This window comes from Trematomus bernacchii, unplaced genomic scaffold (assembly GCF_902827165.1).
Source record: "Trematomus bernacchii unplaced genomic scaffold, fTreBer1.1, whole genome shotgun sequence".
NCBI classification, from domain to species: Eukaryota; Metazoa; Chordata; class Actinopteri; order Perciformes; family Nototheniidae; genus Trematomus; species Trematomus bernacchii.
In genome coordinates, this window is record NW_022987735.1 from 1,229,207 (window position 1) to 1,254,242 (window position 25,036).

At 40.9% G+C, this 25,036-nt stretch overlaps 1 protein-coding gene across 1 annotated transcript; it reads left to right on the plus strand.

Moving 5' to 3' along the window:
- The first annotated feature begins 119 nt into the window (after positions 1–119).
- Positions 120–24,294, plus strand: LOC117494995 (calcium-independent phospholipase A2-gamma-like). Its single transcript, XM_034146050.1, has 10 exons — positions 120–242; positions 561–1,869; positions 2,901–3,050; positions 5,012–5,163; positions 5,850–5,944; positions 7,091–7,262; positions 8,537–8,594; positions 9,468–9,662; positions 18,875–19,070; positions 22,228–24,294. Exons 2-10 carry the CDS (start codon positions 628–630, stop codon positions 22,503–22,505), a joined length of 2,538 nt encoding a protein of 845 aa, XP_034001941.1. The 5' UTR covers positions 120–242; positions 561–627; the 3' UTR covers positions 22,506–24,294.
- Positions 24,295–25,036: the final 742 nt, after the last annotated feature.

A 25,036-nucleotide genomic window follows, 5' to 3' on the forward strand; every position in this document is an offset into this window, starting at 1 on the left:
GTGGGGAGAATTCCTCAGCCAATCAACCGACGGCTTTTGAGGGGCAAGTGGTAGACAGCCAATTGCAGAGCACATTACCTGTCACGTGATCATTGTTTTTCTTTTGACTGACGTCCTACGCCATTATGGAAATGTATCAGGTCGAATGACCGTTGTTATTCTGTGTTAACGTTAACGAACGATGGTAACTCAATGAGAATATTAAAGGATTTCTACCGTTATTGATACCGAGACATAATAAGGTATGTTTTGCTATGTTTATTGTGACTTCTATGGTTTATTTACGTGTTAGCTAGCGGAGCTAGCGGTGCTAACAGCTAACCTTAGTTGCTGATGTTAAACCATGTTATTCTGAGTAGAAGTTAAGTCAGCTATTGTGTCGTCCTCCGGATCATTTAACGAAGATATTTTACTTGTAATCTAAACAAAACCACACCTAGGAGCAAGTTTTAGGAGCAGTTTTAGTAGCTTTATCCCACGTTATGCCATTATCATCATTTTGTTTGTGACTGTTTTTCATTCCTCCATGTACATTACTATTTGTTGTTGTTTCTCACCAGGTTAATGAAAGGGAGAGCATAGCCCTAATATTGCTTTGGATGGTACGAACTCTTGTGACCTGAAAGAATGAGTCATAAATGGGCACCAAATACCTGGGTAAAAATAAGCAGAGCATTTCATTTGTGTCAAACACATGCCCGCAAGTCAGCAGCATCTCTTCCCTTGTGTGGCACCTCTCACTGCAGGGTTCATGTACAACAGCCTTATTGCTACAAGGTTGGCTATCTCAGCTGGAGGCACATCCATCACCTGAGGATCACTGGGCGTAAGGGATGGCTCTGTAAAGCTAACCAGGTTCGACAAAGGCTTGGACTCCACACCAGCACCTTGAATTTGAACACATCTGCCTCTCGGTGGTCTGCTGGTCTCAGCCAACACATGTCGCGGGTCAGGAACACACTGGACACAGTTTCTAAAGCTGTGAGTGGGAGGCATACAGAACTTCTCTCCAAAATTGAAAGACTCAAGCCTAATGCATTAAAGGGTGTAACCAAGGCTGAGGCAAGTGTTGAGTCAGCGCCCAAAGCTGAGGAGAGTGATGTCACGCTTACTCCAGCTCCTATTAATGCTGCTCCCACTTCGACATCCACTACACCCAAACCAATATGTAACTCATCACCTGCCAGTCCTTCTATTCCTACTTCTGCTGCTACATTTGATGCAAGTGCCACTACCTCAACCCATCCCCACAACTCTGACAAAGCGAATGTCACAGGCACAATCCTGACTGTGCCTAAGGAGAAAAGGGTGAGACGTGTTGTTCCCGCAGTCAAAGCCAGTCCTGCCAGGAAGCAAGAGGAGCTTAAACTTTCACCAGGTGAAACTGAGATCAACAGCGCAACTTCCAAACAACCCATAGCACTTTTCCACCCCAGCACCTTCTCAGTAAACCTGGATGACACTTACAACTACCTGGCCCATCACATCAACACATACTTTGGCAGCAGTACAAACACTCAGGATAAGAAAAGGGACAATGTTGACTTTTCCTCTGCTTCCTCTCAGGGTAGACAAACTAGAGAGCTCATACCAGTGTTTGATAAACCAGCCTCTGCTGCTACAGTTATCCCACCTCCTAAGAAGGGTTTAGGACACTACCTGTCCTACTCAGCTCCAACTGTACAAGCCTTTGTAGGAAGCTACATTGCTCCCCTGGTCCCAAGGTTTAGGGCAGCAGACTCCAAAAGTGCTGCTGTGGAGGTAAAGAAGTCTGAGGAAGCACCGGTCAAACAGGTTGAGGCCACAGTTAGTAAGGAGAAGAAGTCTGCAGAGGAGAAAGCCAATAAACTTCAGCTTCAAAGGGAGAAGGTACGTCTACAAAAGGTTGTGTCTAGGTTTGAGTGAAACTTAATCCCCACATGAGATTGTTCTCAGTATCTGGTATAGGAGGGGGCCTACTGTTTAGACTTTGACCAGAGCTATTGCTACTCTATATGTCCAAGGGTAGTTCAGTGTGCTGACATGTGCCTGACTTCTTGGAAACTGTTTTCAAAAATAACTCCTTGTGGAGATAGAGGGCCCCAGAAGGTGTTTACGTTACAGGCCAAGCCATGCTTTCTTTTTGTATAGCCATAAACACACCTGACATTCAGTTAATGTCAAAGCTGGATTGGGTATTGAAATGGGAACTTCTAATATGTTATGTTGGAGATAGCCGGAAAATGATTCATGTCCACTGGCTCATGTTATACAGATGAATGTCATGTGGTTTTTAGCTCAGTTCATGTTGTTAGGTAGGAAAATATGGTTAAAGACAAGCCCACTGAAAAGGTACATGTCTGCTGACAGTATTCTATAAAGATAACAGAACTTTACTGCCAGCTTTTTCATACTTTTGTTAATAAATTAACCAATTTGGATTTTAGGAACTGGTTCACCTTTAAGCTGTCGGGTGTTACTGTTGCCCAAGATACTTTTTATAGATGTTGTAACCATAAATGTTATTATTACAATATAGAAATATGCTGCGCAAGCAATTATTGTTCTACACAAATATTTTATTATATACAGTCAATATATATTCAAAGTATTTGAGTGGATTGGAGCTTAAAAGTTACTTTTCTGGGTCTGGCCCATGTCAAGCTCTGTTTGTCATAAACATGATGCCAGTCATATTGGGGATTGTAAGTTAGTGTTTTTTATAGATATTGAAAATGTATTGATGTTCCAACTGCTAGTTCTCATATTTGTCAAGGGAGTTAGAAAAGCAAGGAATAAAATGACAATAAGAACATACATTAGTAACTCAGTTATATACAAAATATAAATAATCATGATTTCTTAATTTTGATACCAGCTAATGCTTACTTGCTGGACCTAACTTGTTTTTTTTCTCCTAGATCATTGCCAGGGTGAGTGTGGACAATCGAACTCGGGGTCTGGTTCAGGCTCTCCGCAGGGCTTCAGATGTAAGGGTCTACATCAACAGGGTGGAGGACCTCAGCTACCATCTCCTGGAGTTTCCAGATACCAGTGGCGTTGCAGTCAAGGTGAGGAATCAGAACCGGCTACAGTTATTTTTATTCTTTTGACAATCTGCAGCGTCTGTGTCTGAAGCTTCTCGTTACATCAAAAGCCCTTTTTATTTTTGGCTCATGATGCCAAGACGGTGTTCACAGTAGCATATGTTTGAATCCTATATAATCATGTTATATTTGGCAGGAATAGTTTAACAGCATTGGCATGTAAACAATGTAGATAAAGGCTTGTGTTTGAGAATGTTCACATGCCAGGCAAATGTCAGTTTGTCAGCTGTGGAAGCAGGATACGTGTTGCTTTCTGTTTAATGTTGCTGCTCAGCAACTCCTGTACATGCAGATTACACACGGCAGCCTTTATTTAGGTCTCTGCCTTATCTGTGAATGTGTCAGGAGCCTATACAGTGCTTATATAATGCAGACCAAGGTCACTTTTATTGGTGTGAGTATGTGTGTCTTATATGAAAGATCAAGAACAGTTTTAAGCCTACTATAAAGATGGAAACAAATTGTTTAATATCTTAGCAAATAGCAACAGAACTAAAGGAGACTAATGTGTTGACATTGTGGTTATTGACTGAATTGAATTTGATCTCAATGTAGTCATGTTGTAACAAAAATATGTCCTCATTCACCTTACACACATTTCTCCCAATTATATAGTTTACATCGCAACAGTTTCATGTTTATGTACAACCAAGGTTTTATGGGTGTGATCAGCCTTAAGACTATTTAATAATGCGGTCACACCACATTTTTGCTCTGCTTATTTAAGTGAGGTTTTAATGTGCACTCATTTACCATTGGCAAATCATCCCATCTTCATTCTGATTAAACTATGACTCACAAACAGGCAACACTTGTTTATATCAAGCCAATTGGAGAGAGATATTGGTATCGACCCATCATTAAGGAAGCATTGATTGTTTTTGCCCTTGTTGACATACCTGCATGCTGAAAGAAACCAAGTAGCAGAATAGGAGCAATGCAGGTTGACTGGTAATGAGAACATCTACATGAATAGGATGTATTATTAACTAGTCAACAGTGGCGAGCCGTGAGCTTTATACCTACTGTAGGCCCTCTGACCCCCACCAATTCCCTCGAAAAAAAGAAAAAAAAAGAGGTATTACGTCACAGCGTATACTTCAGCGGAATATCAAAACAACGGCCCAAGGTGCAAAACGCATCAATGACAGCGACCCTCTACCACACAAAACAACACCTGTGAACCCAATTTGTGTTCTTTGACATTGAAAATGATATTGCATTGTGTTTGTTACTTTCGTTGCAGTTGTATGTCTTAAGTGTAATTTGGCATGCTTTTATTTTGAAGGCGAGTTCACGCTGTTGACAGGAAGTTGTTGTTGCTATGGAAACAAGAAAAGTTTCACAGCGGGCGGAACTTGTCATAAAGTCCGCAATAATAAAACCCACCCATTTAGAGGGAAGATATGATTGGTCAATTGTACTGCCATTTGACATTACTCTCTCGTTCAGTTACTATAGCGGGCCCTCTGTGAATCGCAGAGAGGGCCAGACAGACGAGATTCTTTCATGTAACCCTTCACATTCAACAGAGACTGAACAGGCAGATTCGAAGGATTTATTTATTTGGAAATGTTATTTTATATACAATTAAATCAAGTTTTTTTTCGGTAAAACTAATGAAAAATATAACAAAAATAATATTAAAAATATATATATATTTAAATTTTTTTTTTTTTTTTTTAAATGTTTTTAAATATTATTTTTTAGAATATCTTAGGCCCTCACAGAGGGCCTAGAGGGCCCTGACGGCTCGCCACTGCTAGTCAAATACTCCAATATCTCCCACAGCTGACTCTATTTCACAATTTCAAACCCCACTTCCTTTTTGCCTTTCCATTTCTGCTCTGATCCCATCATGATGGACTGACCTCTTTTTTAGTTTTCAACTCCTGAGTGCCACGGTATGTTTTTGTGTTTACCAGGAGAGGGTTATCCCTTGCCTGCTGCGTCTGAAGCAGGCCAGTGACCCGGGCCTGAGGGCAGCAGTCAGAGAAGCCCTCGCTCTGGTGGGCTACCAACAACCTGTGAAAGGTCGAGGAATAAGGATCCTGTCCATAGACGGAGGAGGATTAAGGTACAAGTTCGGCTCTTCTTCAGTTTCTTTCCTGTAAGCTATGAGTCACTGATGTCAAGCTTTTGTGGAGTGGAACTGAATAGCATTTACTGCAGTGAAGGCCATGCTTTGAATTGCAGTTCACGTTTTCTATTAACAGTCTGCCTTACAATTCCATTTTTTCTCAAGAAACATTCAGTTAAATGGATACTGATTTATTGACTATTGGTCTTTGTTGTGCTAGTTTAAAACCAATCTGTGCCTCTCTCCTCCCACACACAAGAGATATGGGTATAGATGTATACACACATTTTATTTTAACACGATTACATTGGTATGTCGTAATAATCATATATATTATTATTTTTTTTATTTTTTATTTCAATCTTTATTTCGAACAGATTAAAAAATAACAAATAAAAAATAACAAATGTGAAAAAACAGAATACCGTATTGTTAAAATACAGTATTTGTCCACATTCACGATAATATTTATATATTCAACAAAAAAAAATCTTCATATTAATAATAATAATAATAATAATTAAAAATAAAATCGTAATAATCATATACATTTTGATACAAAATATGAATTAATAATACAATCAATCAGCTGTATCTCTTTGTAGCCAGTGTGTGTTGTGGTTGTCATTGTATTCATGTGTCTCTCTTGTGTTTATTATCTCTGTCTGACTTTGTACTTTCAGAGGACTTCTTGCACTTCAGACGTTACATAAGCTGGAAGCTCTGACCGGCAAACCCATTTACAAACTCTTTGACTATATTTGTGGTGTCAGCACAGGTGTGTCTTCTTTCTGTCCTACTTCTGTGCGGTGTGCGTGTGCTGGGATTATGAGCAGAGTGCTATAATGCCGGCTGGACTGGCAGCACTGATCACACCCTGACCCATTTGTTTCTCTGCTCTTGTTTTGACCTACATTTAAACACCAACGCTTCTCTAGATCTGTACTCAATACAGGCCTCAGATGACAGTTTCAAATAGTTCAAATTCGTAAGGACATTATACAATTATATATGTCATACAATTGTAACGCTTCATTTGGTTTCAGGGAATTGCCAATACATGGATTCACACTTTTTCCATGTATAACATACCACCACTAGAGGGTACTGTGCAGCAATTTTAAACTGTTCTTCTCCATCTGCTGCCTGGTTGTCTTAATTTCACACTTTGGCTCTTTATCACTACCAGAAGTTTGTATTAGTCCCAAGTTGCTATCAGCCTTTTCACACTTAATCTCCACCAGTTGAAGCTACATTATGAATGTTGTCATAGCATAATGTAAACCTGCTATATTGAATGATGTTCAAACAGTTGAAACCCATCTGGGCCACATCTGGCGGGTTTGATCACCCACATCCCTCAGGTTAACCCCATCTCTCCGCCTGAAAGCAATGTAGTGTCTTAGAAATCCTGTCAGAGAAACTTAATCATGAAGGGAAAGTTCATCTAATGATCTTCTTATGAATAGATCACCCAAGAGAAGTGTTACGTCTAGTCTAACAGATAATCAGGCAATTAGTGTAGCTTCAATTTCAGGCCTTGAGAGTACTAAAAGATCAACCTGTTAGCTCGTTTATTTTTGTTCCCACCGGAGTAACTGAAGCTTTATACTTCCTGTTTAAAAATGTATGCTGTAGTGTGCTTAGTTAAGAACTAGATTCAGGTTTATTGCAAAGTAGGTTTAGACGTACAAGAAATCTGCTTTGGTAAATAAAGGTGCATGGATTATCACAGTTAGAGGAATTAAGTTGTATAAATATTACAAATATTAATATTAATATTCAAAAAGGGACAGAATAACAATACAAAAAACACAGTGAAACAATATATATGTGTAGTATATCTGAATTTAAAGTTTACCAATCCTTCTCAGTCACTGACCCCCTTTAAATGTTATTGTTTTGTGTTTTTTTTCTTCCTCAGGTGCTATCTTAGGGTTCATGCTAGGTGTGTTCCAGATCCCACTGAACGAGTGTGATGATCTGTACCGGAAGTTGGGCTCAGATGTCTTCAAGCAGAACGTCATTGTTGGCACTGTGAAGATGGGCTGGAACCACGCTTTCTATGACAGTGAAGCCTGGGAGAACATCCTCAGGTCAGAGCCTACGTCTTTCAAGGCAGAGTAGCTCTTGTGCCTAGTTCAGTTCAAGCCATGTTCAAATGCCATGCAAGTTAAAGTGAACACACAGTGAATTTGAAGTATAACATAAAAATTAGGAGGTAAATCAAAGTGACCATCACATCATCACATCTGCTATTTATTGATGTCAAAATGATGTGTAATAATGAGTGATATTGCCATTCAACAATAATGTATTTATTGCAGTATAACTGTGGCTGGTTGTAATCATTCTGAAAAATATTTGAAAGAATAACTCTGCATGCTAAAATATGGTCAGCAGTCATTTAATGCATATATAGATTGTTTAAGATACAACATTTACTTCACTTTTTAATACAGTGGAATGGTCCTTTGAAAATAACAATGCCAATCGCAAATTGCTCTCAAGCTAGCATGGGACAATATGTACATTTTGTGTCACCATTATTCTGGCCAATCATCAAAATAAGGTTAAAACTCATTAAAAAGCACTAAAATGTAAAGGAATCCCTTAACCTTATATTTTTTCAGACGTGGGGGACTCGAGTCACATGACTTGACTCGAGTCGCATATTTTTGGACTTGAGACTTGCTTGACTAACATTGATAAAAGACTTGACTTTGACTTTGACTTGGTATTCATGACTTGAGGGTTATAATTTCAGCGCCCCACTCTCCATTGCTGTTTATGTTGAAAATAAAACTAACCTTTTCATAACCACAATATTTTAACTGATTTAAATGCGGAAACTGGGGTTATTCATCAGAATTTCGTATGACTTGACTTGTGACTTGCTTGACCTGAGCAATGACTTGACTTGCTTGACTCTCACCACAGTGACTTGGGACTTGCTTGAGACTTGTAGGTTAAGACTTGAGACTTGCTCATGACTTGCACATGTAGGACTTACTCCCACCTCTGTATTTTTGTTAAGGAACAAGTATGTCTATTTATAGTGTGATACAAACAATCAAACAGTGTTAAATATCATCACGACCCTAACCCTTAATACTGTAAATAGAAGACATACAAAAATAGCAACATTGTATGAGTATTTTTATCATGATAATATATATTTTTTTATTTTCACATCTTTACCATAATAGCGAGCTACGCTCATACTATATCGTCCCATCCCTACCGTTACAGTAACTGATAAGCAGAAGGATTTTGTGAAGCTTGCAAAAAGAAGTGTGTCACACGTACTACTACCATCAAACATTCACTAATCCCCAAAAATAAAATCTTCCTATCTTCCCTTCCACAGAGAGAAAATGGGCTCTCACCTTCTGGTGGAAACTTCAAGAAACCCAGAATGCCCCAAGGTGAGCCTTAGAAGATCTTTCTTCTCTTTCTTCATCTTGTTCTGTTCAGGCTCCAACCAGTAAGCTCTTTGGTCACAGAACCTTTGGCACTGGGATATGAAAAAGAAAGCTCCCTTCTCTATCTCTATTGCTGACTTGCATACCTCTGAAATGACAAGTGGAAGGAAATTACAACATAAAAAGACAGTGTGGATCAAGTAAACAGGATTTCATATGTCAGCAAACTCCTCTGAAGCTTGTAGAACTGGGATGATATTAAATTCATATGTCAGAATATAGATCTTCAAATTACGCCTGCATTTTGTATCTGTATATAAAATGCTGCCTCATGCTTAAAGGTCACCTATTGTGCAAAATCCACTTTTTTCATGTCTGTTATACATAAACATGTGTCCCCTCTGTGTAAAGAGATTCTGAACGTTTCAGGAAAAAAGATTCACTCACTTTTTGTCCATTTATATAAAAACCTGTCTGAAAATGAGCTGATCAGATTTTGGCCAATTTATGATGTCATCATAACGATTTCTTGGCTTGTGTAACCATTAGCCAATCACCAACCAAGGTAACCCCCACCTCCCCCCCCACACCTTATCACCTGAATCTCCTCCTAGAGCACCATTGTGTTCTTTTTAACCAAATATCTCGCAGAGGGGTGTGGGGAGTGGCTCCTTATTTTCATCTAAAGCAACAGACAGAGAATCAGCTCTTTTGAAACAGGGCTGAAACAGAGGGGATTATGGGATGCTACAATGCCCGATCTGTTTTTGACATGTTTTGTATATATCTGAGACCTATAATATATTGATGAAAAACAGTATAATAGGAGACCTTTAAAAAGAACGTCAAGCTGTATGTAATTTCCTCTACCTTTAGGTGTCAGCGGTGAGCACCATTGTGAACCGTGGGACTCCTCTGAAGGCCTACGTGTTCAGGAACTACAACCTGCTGCCTGGGCTGCGCTCTCACTACCTGGGGGGGTGCCAGCACCAGCTGTGGCAGGCCATCCGCGCCTCATCAGCCGCCCCGGGGTACTTCCAGGAGTTCACTCTGGGAAATGATCTCCACCAGGTCAGTGTCACTCACAACTGTAACAGGGTAGTGGATAGGGTGCCACAGATTATAATGCATTTGGTGATTAAATAAAACATCAAATCTCTACAACATCACTGTTGGATACAGAAGATGAGAAGTGATAGAATGTATGACTATGGCTCAATCCCAAACCACGCCCTACACCCTACCCCTACACACTACCCCTCCGTTTGCGCGTTCGCACGGAGGGTCCGCCACATTAAGTGATGTTCCAAACCAACGAGTGTGGAGCGGTGTGGAGGGGGAGTGGGCTATCAAGCCCTCAAACAGCGAGATCAATCTGAGACATGCATACAAACATTGCTATTGGAACAGTTTATGTATCACCAAGCTCAATGTTTCCAAATGTACTTAAGTCCTTGAGTCAAGAAGTGTCAAACCGAGCTTAGTCAATTTAGTCCAAATGCAAAATAGATAGTCGTTTTGAGTTTGGGAAGACTCCAAACAAAACAGCTTTTCTTTTCATGATCATGTTCAAAATAACATAGTAAATTGTCAGGTCCCTAAAGTACCCATGTGTTAATACTTACCGGCAAGCCATAAGTCCATTTTCCATTTTATTTACTTCAACTTGGTCTAATTTAGGGGGTATCTTCAGTATTGCGAAACACATATTTCTCTTTTGCAAAGATGTTGTTCGACAATGTTTTTGTTTCTTAAGCTTTTCCTGAATATTTGTACTCAATAAATGTACATTTGAACAACTGTTTGGTTAAGAGGCATGAACATATTGCACAAACAAGTCCTCTGTGTACCACAGTGCAGACCGCTTAAAGACCTTTGCTTCACCTGTGAAATAGTGTGGAATATAATGTTAATTTTACCTGTGAAGATGTATTTTGTATTCATGTTCTCTTTCACCCCTTGTTTCACATTCACACCATATATTTACACACCTAGTTCTGACAATTTAACTGCAGTCCTCTGCTACAGTAATCCAGGGCTCATTGTATGGCTGCAGGATTTAAATGCCCTTTATGCAGTCAGTGTTGACAGTGGAGAGTCTGAAGGATTTTGAGGCAGACTAATGAGAAAAATCCTCCGCACAGCAAGAGAGAGAGGAAGGAACTCCATTTCCGTCCTGTCAGGGCTTATTTCCAGTCAGTTACATCTTGACGGTAGATTGAGTCGCAGTGAGACGCACTTAAATCCGTCTCCACTAAACAGGTATGCATTAGCCATCAGAGACATAGCAAACCACCACTGCACTCTACCGTTTGACTGATCAATATCCAAGGCTACTCCGTCTGCCTTTACCTTTTCGGCAAGGCCTAAGTCAGAAGAGAGCACAGTAGAAACGACAAACCACAGGAGTAGAGGCATAGAATCATAGAAAGTGCCTTTTATGCTTTTTGGTTTCCCTTTCCTGTAGTGTGGCTTTTGTGCATGTAAATGGCTAACATCCCAAAGTTCACGAAAGAGGGAGTTCCTCTCCCACACACACCTCCGTGCCTGAAGTGCCTCGATTGGACTCCTTTGTTTTCTTCCTTAACATAGTGACGTCACTATGTAACACTTGCGCTTCTATTGGCTAGAACTCCAACACATTGTACGTGACGTCTAAGCGGTTAACCAATCACAACAATCAGTATGAGTAACTTAAATAAAGACCTTTTTTGCATGTCAACATGTCACAGTAGAGGCACAAAATGCAAATGTAGCCTGAAAATGAGCATAATAGCCTCGGGCCTCTTTAAAAAAAGAATATTTCAGGAAAGTGCGTTATGAAAAAAGAGATAAGAAAGCACAAAAGAACAATATTGCAAGTCACTATGCTCCACCTGTTTTATTATTCAGTCTAAGTAGCCTGTGTTTGACCTGTCACTTGAGGAATTCAATATCCCCTTCAAGCGACATTCAAAACACATACGGGGTGTAGAGACTGACGACTTAACGTAGACACGGCACGCGTGAATGAGCATGTGTTTGCATCAAAGGCAATATCCCATGTCGGCACGCTCCCACACTCTTAATTGGAAACTGTGTTAGTTACGTAGGTGAGTGGTGGGGGGGCTTCAGGGGGAGAGAATGAAAGAGACTATGTGATGAAAAGCCACCTGTAGTGGGAAGATTTCCCCAGCTTGTCGTCTAGCAGGTCTCCGCTTATACTCTGAGATGCATACATTAGCACAGTGCAGCGTTTCCTTCATCACACGCGATTGTTTGAGTGCCACATCTGCCTCGTTAGAATGAGACGACAGACAACCTTTTTATGGAACTGCTATTTCAAAATGTGTTAGCCGCTAGCAGGGAAACCTCATACTGTGAGAGGATGAGACACCATCAGGAGCTAAATATGTTATACATTTGATGTGAAATGTTTCACTATCATTTCATATCTGCGATAAAGAAACTTCTGAATGACAAAATAAATATGAAATTAGAGAAAGAGAGCTTCTGTCCTGATTTAGTAACACTTTTTGTTGCTTCGTTCTTGTTTTTCTCCAGCCAGAGAGTATTTTAGGAGGTGTTTTGCCTTGACTGGTAATTCCTGTGTGATTTGTGCTTTTGCTCGTTTGTTCCACTTTCTATCCTTTTGATTTAGTTAAAATGTTTTACTCGTGTGTTCACCATGACTGAAGGTATTCTACTAGCATTTGTTTTGCTATGCTTTGCTTTTCCAAAAGAGATTTGAACATCAAAACATCAATATGAGGCCTTGAACCAGTACATTTTGAAAAAAAGTTGAGTCTGTTTATTATTTCATACATCGGAATTCCCACTGGAGGTGAAGTTATGTAGAAAAAGTGCACCTTACAGTAATTGTGCTTGCTTAAAATATCTTTCAGTGAGCAGTCCTCACATATTATTCTACCTCCACAGCCTTTCCTTCTATCAGCCATAGCTGAAAAACATGATTTCATGATTTAAGATCTTGTTTTGTTCATGAAAACATTTCACAACCAGAAAAGCAATGGAAAACAGTATATAGAGATGTGAATGAAATGAATAAAACAACTTGCAGAAGCATCCATTGTGTCTTTAGCGGCACCAAGAGATATAAAGAGACTATCAGTTTTGTATTCGTTAAAACTCGCTTAAACCAGGATGAAAATACTTAAGATATCATTTTTTTAAACTGGACTGAACAGTGTCATCTTGTGAAAGTCAAAGTAGAGCAGTTGTAATAACTTTCCTTCTAAAATACGTTTTTTCGCAGCGCTGTCAGCCAATTTAATTTCCATGTGAACCTCGGCAGCTTCAGACGGCCACCCAGCCTGATGGCTTTCTTTATTGGCTACTTGAGCCACTGAAGCCAGCCATGAGTATAACATGCTGTCTGTGTGATGTCAGGATTCCCTAGAGAGAGAGTCATCTCGCTCTTTTCCACAAACGCCCACAGAGTATTCCACTTAATTCAAGCCCTAAACAATCATCCTTTTGTACGGTGAGCGCAGGAGAGTCGCGGCGCCATGTGCTGAACGAATGCTGGAATTCACAAGCGGCGTTTCGAGAAGGTTGTGATTGTTTCGTTGATGTTTTTGTGATACTGTAAATGAAAACGTGCAATCATATCTTCAGATTCAAACTGGTAAACGCAGGGGAAAATGTGACTTGTAGCAAGACCTTTTGAAGCAGAACAGTCACGGTGTTATCAAAGCCTCACACTTGCTACCACAGCCATGAAGAAGACGACTTAGTGAGGGGGAACAAGGGGAAAGGAGCAAAACAAATGAAGAGAGAGATGAAGGGAGGGTGGTTCCACATTAAAGCTCCCTCAGTTATCTCTGCTTTAAAGAACACAGAAGTAGAAGACTCCCGACGTTTCACAATGGATGCCAGAGCATGCGTAGAATGGCGAGGAGGACCCCATTTTTTTACGCCTAGTTGCCATGGCGTCTCCTGAGTGGATGTGGAGGAATGGGAGCATGTTTTGTGCCCACCTCTGCCAGCATTTGATGGGAGGCATGGGATCAGTGGGCCACCACCCTCAGTGTGAGCTCTTGAGGGCTTTAACATGGCACAACGCTCAGCAGAAAGACTTCACACAGCCTTAAAATGGAGCAGGTCACATCGGCACTCCCATATTTGTGTTGCTTATAAATGGCAGAGGGAGTGACTCATCAAAGAGTCTAAGGCCGTTTCTCAATGTCGAGTATACCTGCTGCAGAGCCACTATTTCAAGTATACTACGTCATCGAGTGGCGCCGAATGCTGGGCATTTAAACAGTCCTTCGGCGACACTCGATGACGTAGTATACTTGAAATAGCGGCTCTGCAGCAGGTATACTCGACATTGAGAAACGGCCTAATAGTCTCAGAATGTCTTGATTCTGTGTGAGGAGAAAGAGGGTCTCACTTAATTGCCATTCCAAAAGTGCCATTCAAGAAGACATAACCTTTGGATCACCTTTTCTCAATTCCCTCTCTCTCTTGTAAAGGCCACTGGAGGCAAAGTTATTGCTCATAAATGACATGCTCAGCACCGCAGCGCCTCTCAGATGAGGCAAAGAGGAGGAGAAGTGGTGGATTCTGGGAGGCGACAGAGAGTATAAATCTAAGCTTCTAGCCTCTTCCTCATCCCAGTCTTCCCCTCCTGTGTTAAGCCCAAAGAGCTCGGCGGTTGGAGGATGAAGCTCAGACTTTGAGCCTTGCTGCAGACATTTCGCTCCTCCCAGAAAGACTCAGAATTGTTGTCCTTTAAGTATAAACAGTGAGTCTCTCGTTGTCACTCTGTTTCCTGCACTGACTGCTCTTTTTGTTCTGTTGTATTCATGTGTTTTCAGTCATGCACAAACATTGCCACACTTGGCCAGTCCCCTAATTATGTTGCCCACATCTTCCTCTGTCCCTAAACCTTTTGTATTCCCACAGTGCACCACACTTAGCAAGCTTCTCACTGCAGCAGCTCCCAATGAGATTCCTTGGTACAAATCACAGCTTTGAATCCTGCATTCAAATGCATTGATATGCAAGAGTGTGTGTGCACAGTCACCTCTCCTGTGTGCAGCAGGGAAATTAGCCTTACATGGTTCACTACATGATGGACAGAAAAATTATTCTTTCCAATATGAAGTTGTCAAATATACATTAAAGAGCCTCAAGGAAATCTAAACTGAGTAAATATGAGAGAGGTGTTCTGACTGCACCCATTTATATCAATGCAGGAATTGTCACAGTTTAATCTGAATGGCTACAGCCGACCGGGATGATTCATTGTTTCAATACTGGATGCACATGTGTGGTCATGTATTCACCGAATGTGTGGGAAAAGCTAACCGTGCACAGTAGATCTCAATTTCTTTGCATGCCCGGGGCAAAGTTGGCACTCGCACATGAGGCTCTCCTTTTATTGACAGCTTGGGAAGATGACTTGAACCTCCATGTGACCCTTTGGGACCTATAAAGCAGAGAAGAACCGGTCGGTAATTGCATAATATGGCATGAAGACCTCTGACTCGACCTTAAGAGTCACCACACCGACTGCGTTGTCATTCTCATCTTCCCCCGGTGACAATGGTATCCTTTGTGTGGATTGGATGCCATTTAAGCAATTCATTTTCTTCAATGAGCAGATTTATTTGACTGATTACATAGAGTGAGAGAACACTTTCTTTTATGTGCAAACTGCGAGGATTGATTTGAAAGATTTGTGCAAAGTATTGAGAGAGTTTTTCATAGCCGCCTAATTATCTAGTTTATCGATTGAATGACCATCACTGGGGAAAACAGTGTGGTTATTGTCTCATAATCAGATGTCCTGGTCTTATGTAATGCTTCGCTAATTAATCACTTCAGAGAATGGAGCCTCGTTGGCAGGGCCTCATAATAAATCATGACAGCCCTTTAGTCCAGCTCGGTCACTGAAGCCGAAGAAGAGATCTTAATGACTACAGCTGCTCATTGGGACTGTGATGTGAACGCTTCCCCAGATGTATGTCGAAGGTTCACCTCATTTAGATTTGAGCAGGCACTCTGTTCTCTCCTGTGTTGGGGCCGCTCATTATGACCCTCACACAAGAGGGCATTGAAGCCTTCCCTGGGTGAGAGAGGCCGGGAGAGGCACACGGTCTGAATGAAGAGGAAGAAGGTTGCTGTCCCACTTAATAGGAGCTGACATACACTGGTGCGTGAAATGACTTTTACTGATCCTGGCGATAGCACCTCTTTCCTATTCAAATCAGCACTCGCTCTCAAGACGGCTTACACTGGCACAATGAAGATAAGCTCCCAAAAGTTAATGACTGCGGTGCAATTTTCCAACAGCAATGCAAGGGGACCTCACGTCTTAATTTTTGTTTATTTATCATGACTCGTATCATCTCAGTAGTTTTTATTTGACAACACGCTGCAAGAACGGTTTCTTTTGAAAGCAATATTTCAGTTTAATTGGCCAATCGGAAAATTGCGAAACATATTCCCGAAGGTGTACACGTCCTAATGAGTTGAATAGATGCTTTATACTAGCTACAGGACAATGCGGAGCTGATTTGTGATTCAGCCGTTAGAGCCTGAAGGGCAAAGGCGAGGCCAGAGGAACTGCGATCCTCTGGAGCATCAACAATCAGCCCCCGCCGGAATTAAGGAACGCTGTCAAAGGAAATCATTAAGCCTTTCAGGAAGACAGGATTCAAACTCGACATACAGTTTCCGCTCAGACTCTTGACGTATATAACTTCCGTCAGATGGTCTCCACTTTTAAGGGATTGCTCTCTGAGGACATCAATGTGTTGAAACGTTCTTTTATTAGCATTATTTACAGCTATAAATCCACATAAATGGAAGTGACCTTTGCCTTGCGTCATGCTGCGTGTTTTGACAGGCAGCATGTGTTTGGTCATTTTCTATGCAAAGCTTATTTGCAGCTTGTCCTAAGTAGATCATTGTTTCTAACTTAAATCTGTGTCCAAATATGCCTTGGGCCTCATAAACCCCTTGTGTGAGAATGTGGCACCGGGCCAAGTGTGGAAATCTCAGCTTTAGCACTGCAGCTTCAGCATCTCAGTGCATGTCGAGACTAGTACGATTTCTTCATGACAGCTGTGGAAAGAGGTGACGGATGCAAATGATCTTCTGAATTATTGATTCTTCGTAAAACTCCACAGACAAATAAAAGCTACCTTCCAGTGACACCACAAACTTCCTCACTGCCACAAAATATGACTTTTCTTACATTTCTCCACAACTCTCTGAAGTGCTCGAGCAGGTGCACTGTAATGGAGACAAGTTATTGCATTCAACTCCCCACTCACAGGAGCATTGTGCACTTGGCTTCTAACGTTACATGCCTTTGCTCTGTGTGCAAGGCCGGCCACTGTGCTTGTGAAACTTGCCCCCGAGCTATCGGCACAAAGAACCCGTGACTGGACCCAGACTGTTGCCATAATTGCCACTGAGTTCAGAAAATGGAGCCTCTGACAGGGTGTGAGTGATAAAGAAAACTGCTTAGTTGTTTTGTTTCCAGCTGGGTTCGTCTGGTGTCTTCCACAGTTCAAGTCCCTCTAAAGTCTTCGTCAGGAGCAACTCCAATGCAGGCGTTTTCTCCCTCTCCTGTGATTCATTTTTTTGCTCTGCCAGACTCCCTACTGGTTCATAATGACGTGCTTTGGTCAAACAGCTGCCTCAGCAGTTCTCCTTGCTTTGTGGCCGAGTGAAACCCTCTTTGCGTGACTTCCATCTCAGCCTGTGAGCTGGGGTGCTCTCTGAGGCTCACACAGGACATTCATTAAATAGCTTACTATAAGGTTTTAAATGATTCATGCAGTTAATTATCATACTATTACGTCTTTGAAATTATTGAAAGCTTCCTCTATCGGAAAGTGTCTCCCAGAGGGACTGGAAGTATTTCCCTTTGTAATCTTTCCCATTTATTCATTTTTGCGACGCTTGTAGGTCCAGACTAAAATGTTAGATATTTAGTTCAGACATTCATGGTTCTGAGAGGATGAATGTAGTCATTGTTTTAATACTTGGTCTTTTAATGTTTCAAACATTTGATGGGTTTTCATGAAAAAGAGATAGATACTAATAGCTACTGCTCTGGTAGCAGTACATTGGTTTATGACCAAATTCCTGCAACACTAAGGGCATTTTCTTCAGGCCAAACTGCACTTAGTGTAAGATGGTGAACATACCTTCTAAAAATCAGCATCTTTTTATTGTCATTGTGAGCATTTTAGCATGCTGACTGTAGCATTTAGCCCAGAGACCACTGTTCCAATCCTAATCGATCAGTACATCCTAACAGAGAAACATGCTTTCTTTAGACTTAGATTTGTCTTTATTGGCCTGCTTTGCTGAATTCCTTGGTATTTCTCAATGTAACACAACATTGTTCTAAGCATCTGCTATCATGGGAGCTATTCTTTGATGCAGTGCCCCCAGTCTAAATGCAACAGCCATCTCCCTTTTGCAATTCTATGTTCCTGGTCTTCGGATTGATGATGCAATTCCTCAGTCAAGGTTCCCGGATGATTAGCAGACCTTTTGCCTTTACACAGTATTCCCCATCACAACCTTGGCTTTGACGCCACTGTGTGTGCTGAAAAGATGGGATGTTCCCTCCCCTCTCGTCCCCAAGGCCCTATGTGTGTGCGTCCATGTGACATATGCTGTCGGAGACACGTACCCACATTATTATATGCGTTGACTCTAAGCAGTCTCTCGATCAAACATGCACATGCATACAGTCGTAAAAAACAAGCACTCTTCCCTCCAGTGTGTCCCAAGACAATTGGGGCCCTGCGGCTCCCACCCCCCAGCCTGGCCTCTTTAATGAGGACTGGCCCCTGTGTGTTTGATCCTGCTGCCAGCCCACAGCCCTGCGGCCCCTCAGCCTCATGCCTATTCAACAATCCCCACAGCCTCTCCAGTTATCCCCACCCCCCCCCCCCCCCCACCCCCCCACCGCCTTGGGTACACTATGGATCCAAAGCATAAGCACTCCTGGGCGGTTGTTCGATATCAAAGCGAGTTTGACTGAAACTGTGAGGAAAAAGGAGGGGGGGGGGGGAAAATGTAGCTCGATGCTTTGTACGTTTACAAGCAGCTCTGGAACTGCACATTGATTGGTTATTTTTGTATTGTCAAGGGTTCTTCTAAAACTTCATCCATTGACTGGTTAAAATCCATGAAGGTTTTTTGAGGTTTCAAATGCCAATGAATTGCTGACTGTGGTCCTGGCACGAACACATTCACAGTTTATATGAGAATTCTCTAACATGGCACTTCTTGTGTTTTGTGCACAGGATGGAGGTCTGCTGATTAACAACCCCACAGCCCTGGCTATCCATGAGAGTAAGTGTTTGTGGCCCAACACGCCTCTGGAGTGTGTGGTCTCACTCGGTACGGGCCGCGCCTTTGATACTCCTGGCAAGGGCACCACCTCCACGAGCCTCAAGACCAAACTCAACAATATCATCAGCAGCGCCACAGACACTGAGGGTAAGGGACCGTAACTGCAATATGATAAAGGTGCATTATTGTAATTGAGAGTCGGTCTTTCTGACTTATTGGACTGTAAATCAGGGGGTCCGCGGGGTCTTAAAAAGTATTAAAAGTTGATGAATCAATTTAGCGAAAATTAAGGCTATTAAAAAGTATTAAACGGCATTTTCCAAGGTATTACATTTTGTAGCTTGTTTTCAATAAGTATATAAATTGTCCAAAGAGGTTGTATTCTAAAGTGTGCCTGAATGTAATCATTGCGTAGGTGTGTAGTGTGATTCTGTGTAGTTTAGTTATGGCATCCCGTTGGATTTGACGTCATCTGAACAGGACATCGCACGCTCACTGCTTGATAGCGAGCGAAGGTCCGTTTACGCCGGTTGTTAAACAACATCGTTATGGGGAAATGCAAGTCTGCGTCCAAATGGTTGGAAGATAAGGAGGAAGGACAATCAATACTGTATATAGTAAATGTGAGGTAAAGTGTGTCGCCAATGTAACCGGTTAGAACTCAAAGTGGCGATGAGGTCTTAAAATGTATGGAAAGGGTCTTAAAAAAGGTCTTAAAAGGTCTTACATTTGGACTTCAGGATTCCTGCATATACCCTGGTAAATGTACACATCATTCAAATGAACTGTATATTCGTTGGTTCTTTATCAATATAACGTGTATAAACATAAACCTTGAAACTACTAAATAAACTTACTGTAATTTAGGGATATTCCACCAATTGTATAATCTCCTCTGTGGATATGAAGTTAGCTTTCATTTAGTTCATTTTTAAACAAATGTGTCTCTCATCCACCTTCTGAATAGTGGAAGTGTGATTATACATATTCACATTCCCCCTTTTGATCCCAATTATTAACACTACAGCAAAAAGGGTTACATATTGTTGATTTGATTAACTATTAAAGAGGTCTGGCTCTCAACATTTCATTTGGGAGCATTTGAAGCAACAAATGCCAGCTGGCACAGTGTCAACAACGTCTGCTTATTTCTGTCCAACATGTGGAAACACTACTTAATATGTCCCAAAAATGATGACGCAACGTGCCAAATACAGACAAGCTGGATCAACAAAGGCGCACACTGTTCAAAATATCAAACTTGCCAGCATGCATAGCATCTATTTAGGCATTGGTTGCATTGCTGATTTACTGTAGTTACCTTCATTTTATTTTGTCTGCACATGAAGATTAAATGAATACAGACTATAATCAGAATGTTCAAAGACTTAAATGAATTATGCCCTTTGTCTCTGTCTGTTCTGAGAGAAGGAGCTGGGCTTTGATGTGTAGAAAACACTGCACTGCAGCTTGACTTTGTTCTGGATACGTCCCATCCTGGCCCTCTGTAGTAGCCCCCTTCCGTCTCCTTATCACCTCTGGACATGGGCACCTCTGCTGAGCCTAAATTTGGCTCGGTCCCCCCCCCTGTTGCTGCTCCGTGGTGCTGAGGGTGACCTAGATGCCTCTCTGCACTTGTTCCTTCTGTATTCGGGATTAAGCTCTACCCAGCTCTCCAACAGGCTTTGTTATTAAGAAACAGCAGATTAGCAAAAGTGTTTATCGCATATTTACTTTTTTTCAAAAGCTTCCCTCCTGTCTCAGTGTTCACAAGCCTCCTGCTTTGTCATGGCTGTATCAGTAAAGCTTGTTGTTGTAAACAGATAAGGCTGATCTAATGGGGGTTTAGATGTATAAACAAAGCTCCTGATGGAACTGGCTTGTTCTCATTCACAAACTCGATCAGTCTAAAAAATGAGATACTCCATAAGGTGGAGCTGCAGTCTAGACATCCGGAACTAAAATGGAACAAATATGTTTTATAATTCGAATCTCTGTGTTTCACAAAGTTATTTATTGGCAATTTTTGGTTTTTGTGGAAACTTGCAATACCTGTAAACTATTTGCTTACATATTGGGATGCTCAGAGTGTTATGAGCCTGCAAAAGAAATGCTAGCCTGTGGTAAAAGCCCATGGCAGTGAGCTTGTTGAACCCATAGATGCAGGCTTTCTGCACATATCTGTTTGTGCTCTAAACTCAGTTATTGGAGTAGTAATTAAGTATCTAGAGTAGTTTTCCTGAAGTACAATATTTCTGAAGTCTGTTTGAATATTCTTACGATACAAAGCATGGCATTTTCTTCATAATATATTTCATCAGGATGAAATAACCTAGCATTAGAAGGTGACTCACCTGTTCCCTATGTAAACTGATTTGTATTCAATATAACTTTAATTCATTAAGTGAATATACAAGTGTCAAATCTGTGATGTAAGTGTTTTAAACAGCTGTGGAAATTGAGAGACTGCTGCCAACATGGTCATTTCTTTAGGCGATAGGGAAAATCAGAGTCTTTAACAGTTGTCACCTAACTTGTTACGCTGATCAGTCTTAAGTTTCACACGGAGAGCTGAAAAGCAGAGACAAACTTTGGGTAGTACATTGAGAAAAACAGTGAATAATAATTAGATAGAAAACATATTACATCTCTAGATTAGACAAATGATGTTGCGTCATTTCAGAATTTAGTAAATGCTTATCTTATTTTTACTTTTCAGAACATATTCTTTCAAAATGCAATAATGTAATACAGTACGTGGAGCTAATAAAATAAGCAAGTCAAGAAATAAAAGTCCATAAAACCCTCTCTATATAACCTTTTAAATAAAATACTCTGTGTAGACTTATGCTCCTCAGACTGAAAGGCATCTAGTTCTGACTGAATCTGTGTCTGAACTTCTGCACTGCTGTGGGAACACAGACAGAAACAACCTCCGTCACCTTTATTGGATCCTTCAGGCATATTTACCCTGTTATTGCTACTCGCAGCCTGTTAGCATGCATTTGCATCTTGTTGATTTTAAACCTCTCAGACGTAGCATTTGGAAACCACCGTGACTGACAAGCCAGACACTTTCACTTGGTATTAGCTCACCATCTCAGCCTTGAGTGATTAGTCTGCAACACATGTAAAGCAGTCACAGACACGTTTTTACTTTCTCACTCGTTACAAAATATTTCAGCGTTTGTACATATTGAGACTATTAGGGACATAATCGTTTGTTTATAATTTTGGTCTCACTTTCAAATTGTATGTTTGTTTTTTCGTGTGAACTCACTCTCACCTCTCTTCCTCCCTCCAGAGGTTCACGTCATGCTTGATGCTTTCCTCCCCAACGGCACTTATTTCCGCTTCAACCCCTACATGAGTGAGGACATCTCGATGGATGAGAACCGGCAAGAGAAGCTCAATCTGCTGCAGGCTGAGGGCCTCCGTTATCTGGAGAGGAACGAGCAGAAGCTGAAGAAAGTTGCTCGCATCCTCACCCGGGAGAAAGGCTCCGTGCAGAAGATGACAGAGTGGGCCCAGCTCAGGGCTGACATGTACAACGGGGTGTCCTTTAAATCCTCCAAGGTGTAGGTCCAACACAGGCCACCTTTACTTCACATGGAAACTCTTTGCCTAAAATAAGTCATAGTTCCATTATTGGTGTGTCAAAATCGTTAAGATCTTCACCTGTATCTCTTCAGAACATATAAGTATGTGTCCAACATACCCAACACTACTTTCCGCTTCTATCATACTTCACACTTTGATTGTGAGTTTAGTGTTTTAAGGGATGCAATTTGCATGAAAATGCATCTGGTTGCCATTCTTGTTGGAAGCACTCAACTTATCACTGTGTTGCATTCAAGGACGTGTCAAATGGACGTGGATTTGGGGGCTCCGGTGACAGGGATTCACGGTCAGCTTGCTAGCAAATGCGGCTTGTACATTTAAAGGTAGAGCTCAACCTTTTGGGAAAAAAGGCTTATTTGCTTTCTTGCCAGAATAATCTGCAACAAATTAAATGGTAGCGATTTTCTCATTTAACGAGGATCTAATTCTGTACGGTAAATATAAAGATGTTTAGTGGTTGCTTCGTAAAAAGACTGAAAATGGATTGCATGTTCTCTCTAACTATTTATAATTTCTAGACTTTTTGCTAAACTAAGCTAACTAGCTGTTGTCTCTAGCTAACCTTTTCATAGAGATATGAGAATGGTATCAATCTTCACATCTAACTTTTTTCAAGTAAATATTGCTCTATACAAATACTGTACACGTTCACAGTAGCCAGTAACAGACTGTTAAACCAAGTGATCCATTTTTAACCACTTGCTTTCTTTTATAAAGATTTGTTATGACCACCAGCATATCCTCCAAAAGTTGTTTTTTCAGAAAACGTGTAGATGGGATATATGTGGTATTGTGCAGTATTTGTCAAGCTAAGCTAGCAATCTGTAACACTGTAAAACTTAGATGTCAAGTAATGACTTATTTTTGTAAATGGTAAAATCAAGGCTAATTTGAGCACTTATTGCTAGAGACATTTATCAGAATCTAAATTTGCACCTTTAACAATGCAGCTATTAATCAAATGTGTAATTGCATACTGTTTAAAGTAACATTGGTACATGTGGGCCTACTTTAAGCCATACAGTATTGTGTATCCTGTATGTAAATGCATGTTATATTTAAGATGTACGCACAAAGACAGTATATATGGTTAAAAAATGCTAAGAAGTACGTTATATGTTGCAAAGATTTAGCCTAGTGTTTAATCTACAAAATACCTATAATGATGAATAAAATAGCATATATATATATATATATATATAAGTATCCAACTGGAAGCTCGCTGTCAATAGGATGTACTTTTATGTATTATTTTACACCCCGGGTATTTTAGGTTCATTTGTTTCAAACGCTTTTATCATCGTGTGCTTGATTGTTTGGTTTTATGGATCCCCCACAGGCGATACACATTTTCTGCTCTGTCTTCACTGTGCCCTCTTTCCCTTTGATGCCTCTTCTCAAAGCCTCTTCCTCCCTTTCTACCTTGTAGTGCTGTGTGTGTCGTCCTCGTCCCCCCCACTCTGCTGTACCATAACATCTGTTTAAATCATGCAGGTCACAGCTGAGAGACTGCTTTAAACCCGATTGCTGCTTATTGATTTGTCATGGCTTAAAATCATTTTCATGACATGTACAGCATAAAAAATGCACTGCAGACATTCATGCCTATGGTCAAGTACTGTAAAACCGATGCAGCAATGTGTCGGTCACTCCCGGAGGACCTGAGGATATTCCCTAGATTAATATAATTCCACTGTTGATCCTGTATAAAACTGTTTGAGAGAGTATGTAATTAAAACCCATCACTGAACCTCGCTGCATCTCGCCTCCTCATTATATGAAGATTAGCTGATTGTGATCTGAGTAAATCTGCTGTTTCTCTTACAGCCTGAGGATCAAGGATATTTAGTCAGTAACATGTACTCTGTCTCATCATTCCAACACAGATCTGGACTGATATGCACCTGCTCAATTTCCAAGACTTGATTAGCAGCAAATTCTGATTAGTAAAATTGCCGGTACGCTCTTTATCTTAACCTAACACCGGTTCCTATGGGTGTATTTTTTCTGTGTAACTGCATTCGTACAGCGGTGTATTTTTCAGGGGATGGTAATTTGAAGGTCCTTCCCTGAGCTGCCTGTCATAAAAGAAGGAAAGGGTGAGATGAGATGACTGTGCAAGGCTGTGCTCAGGCACCTGGGTAACAACCCTGGCTGTGATGGATCGCGTTTCCCTCCAGCATAAAAACCCTGCACTGACACAGCTCTCCACCAACTGCTTACACGCATGAACACACAGCGATGGCCACAGAAGGCAGAGGACACAACAAACAGCATCACCGAGGTCTGAGGGGGAAATAATACAGGATGGAGGTCATTCATGTACACTGCTTTACCTGGAATTTAAAAGCTATTACAGAGAAAATGACAAGAGCAACATGTTTAAGCTGGTGTATCCTAGATATTTTAAGTACTATAATTAAGCGGCATCTCTTGCTTTCCTGATAAAAATCACTAAACAATTAAGTGAATTAAGATAAAATTGTCTTATG

Coding starts and splice junctions, on each gene's coding strand:
- LOC117494995 (XM_034146050.1), top strand. CDS start 628: ATGAGTCATAAATGGGCACCAAATACCTGGGTAAAAATAAGCAGAGCA. Junction 5,164..5,849: donor ATAGACGGAGGAGGATTAAG/GTACAAGTTCGG, acceptor TTGTACTTTCAG/AGGACTTCTTGCACTTCAGA. Junction 8,595..9,467: donor GAAACCCAGAATGCCCCAAG/GTGAGCCTTAGA, acceptor CTCTACCTTTAG/GTGTCAGCGGTGAGCACCAT.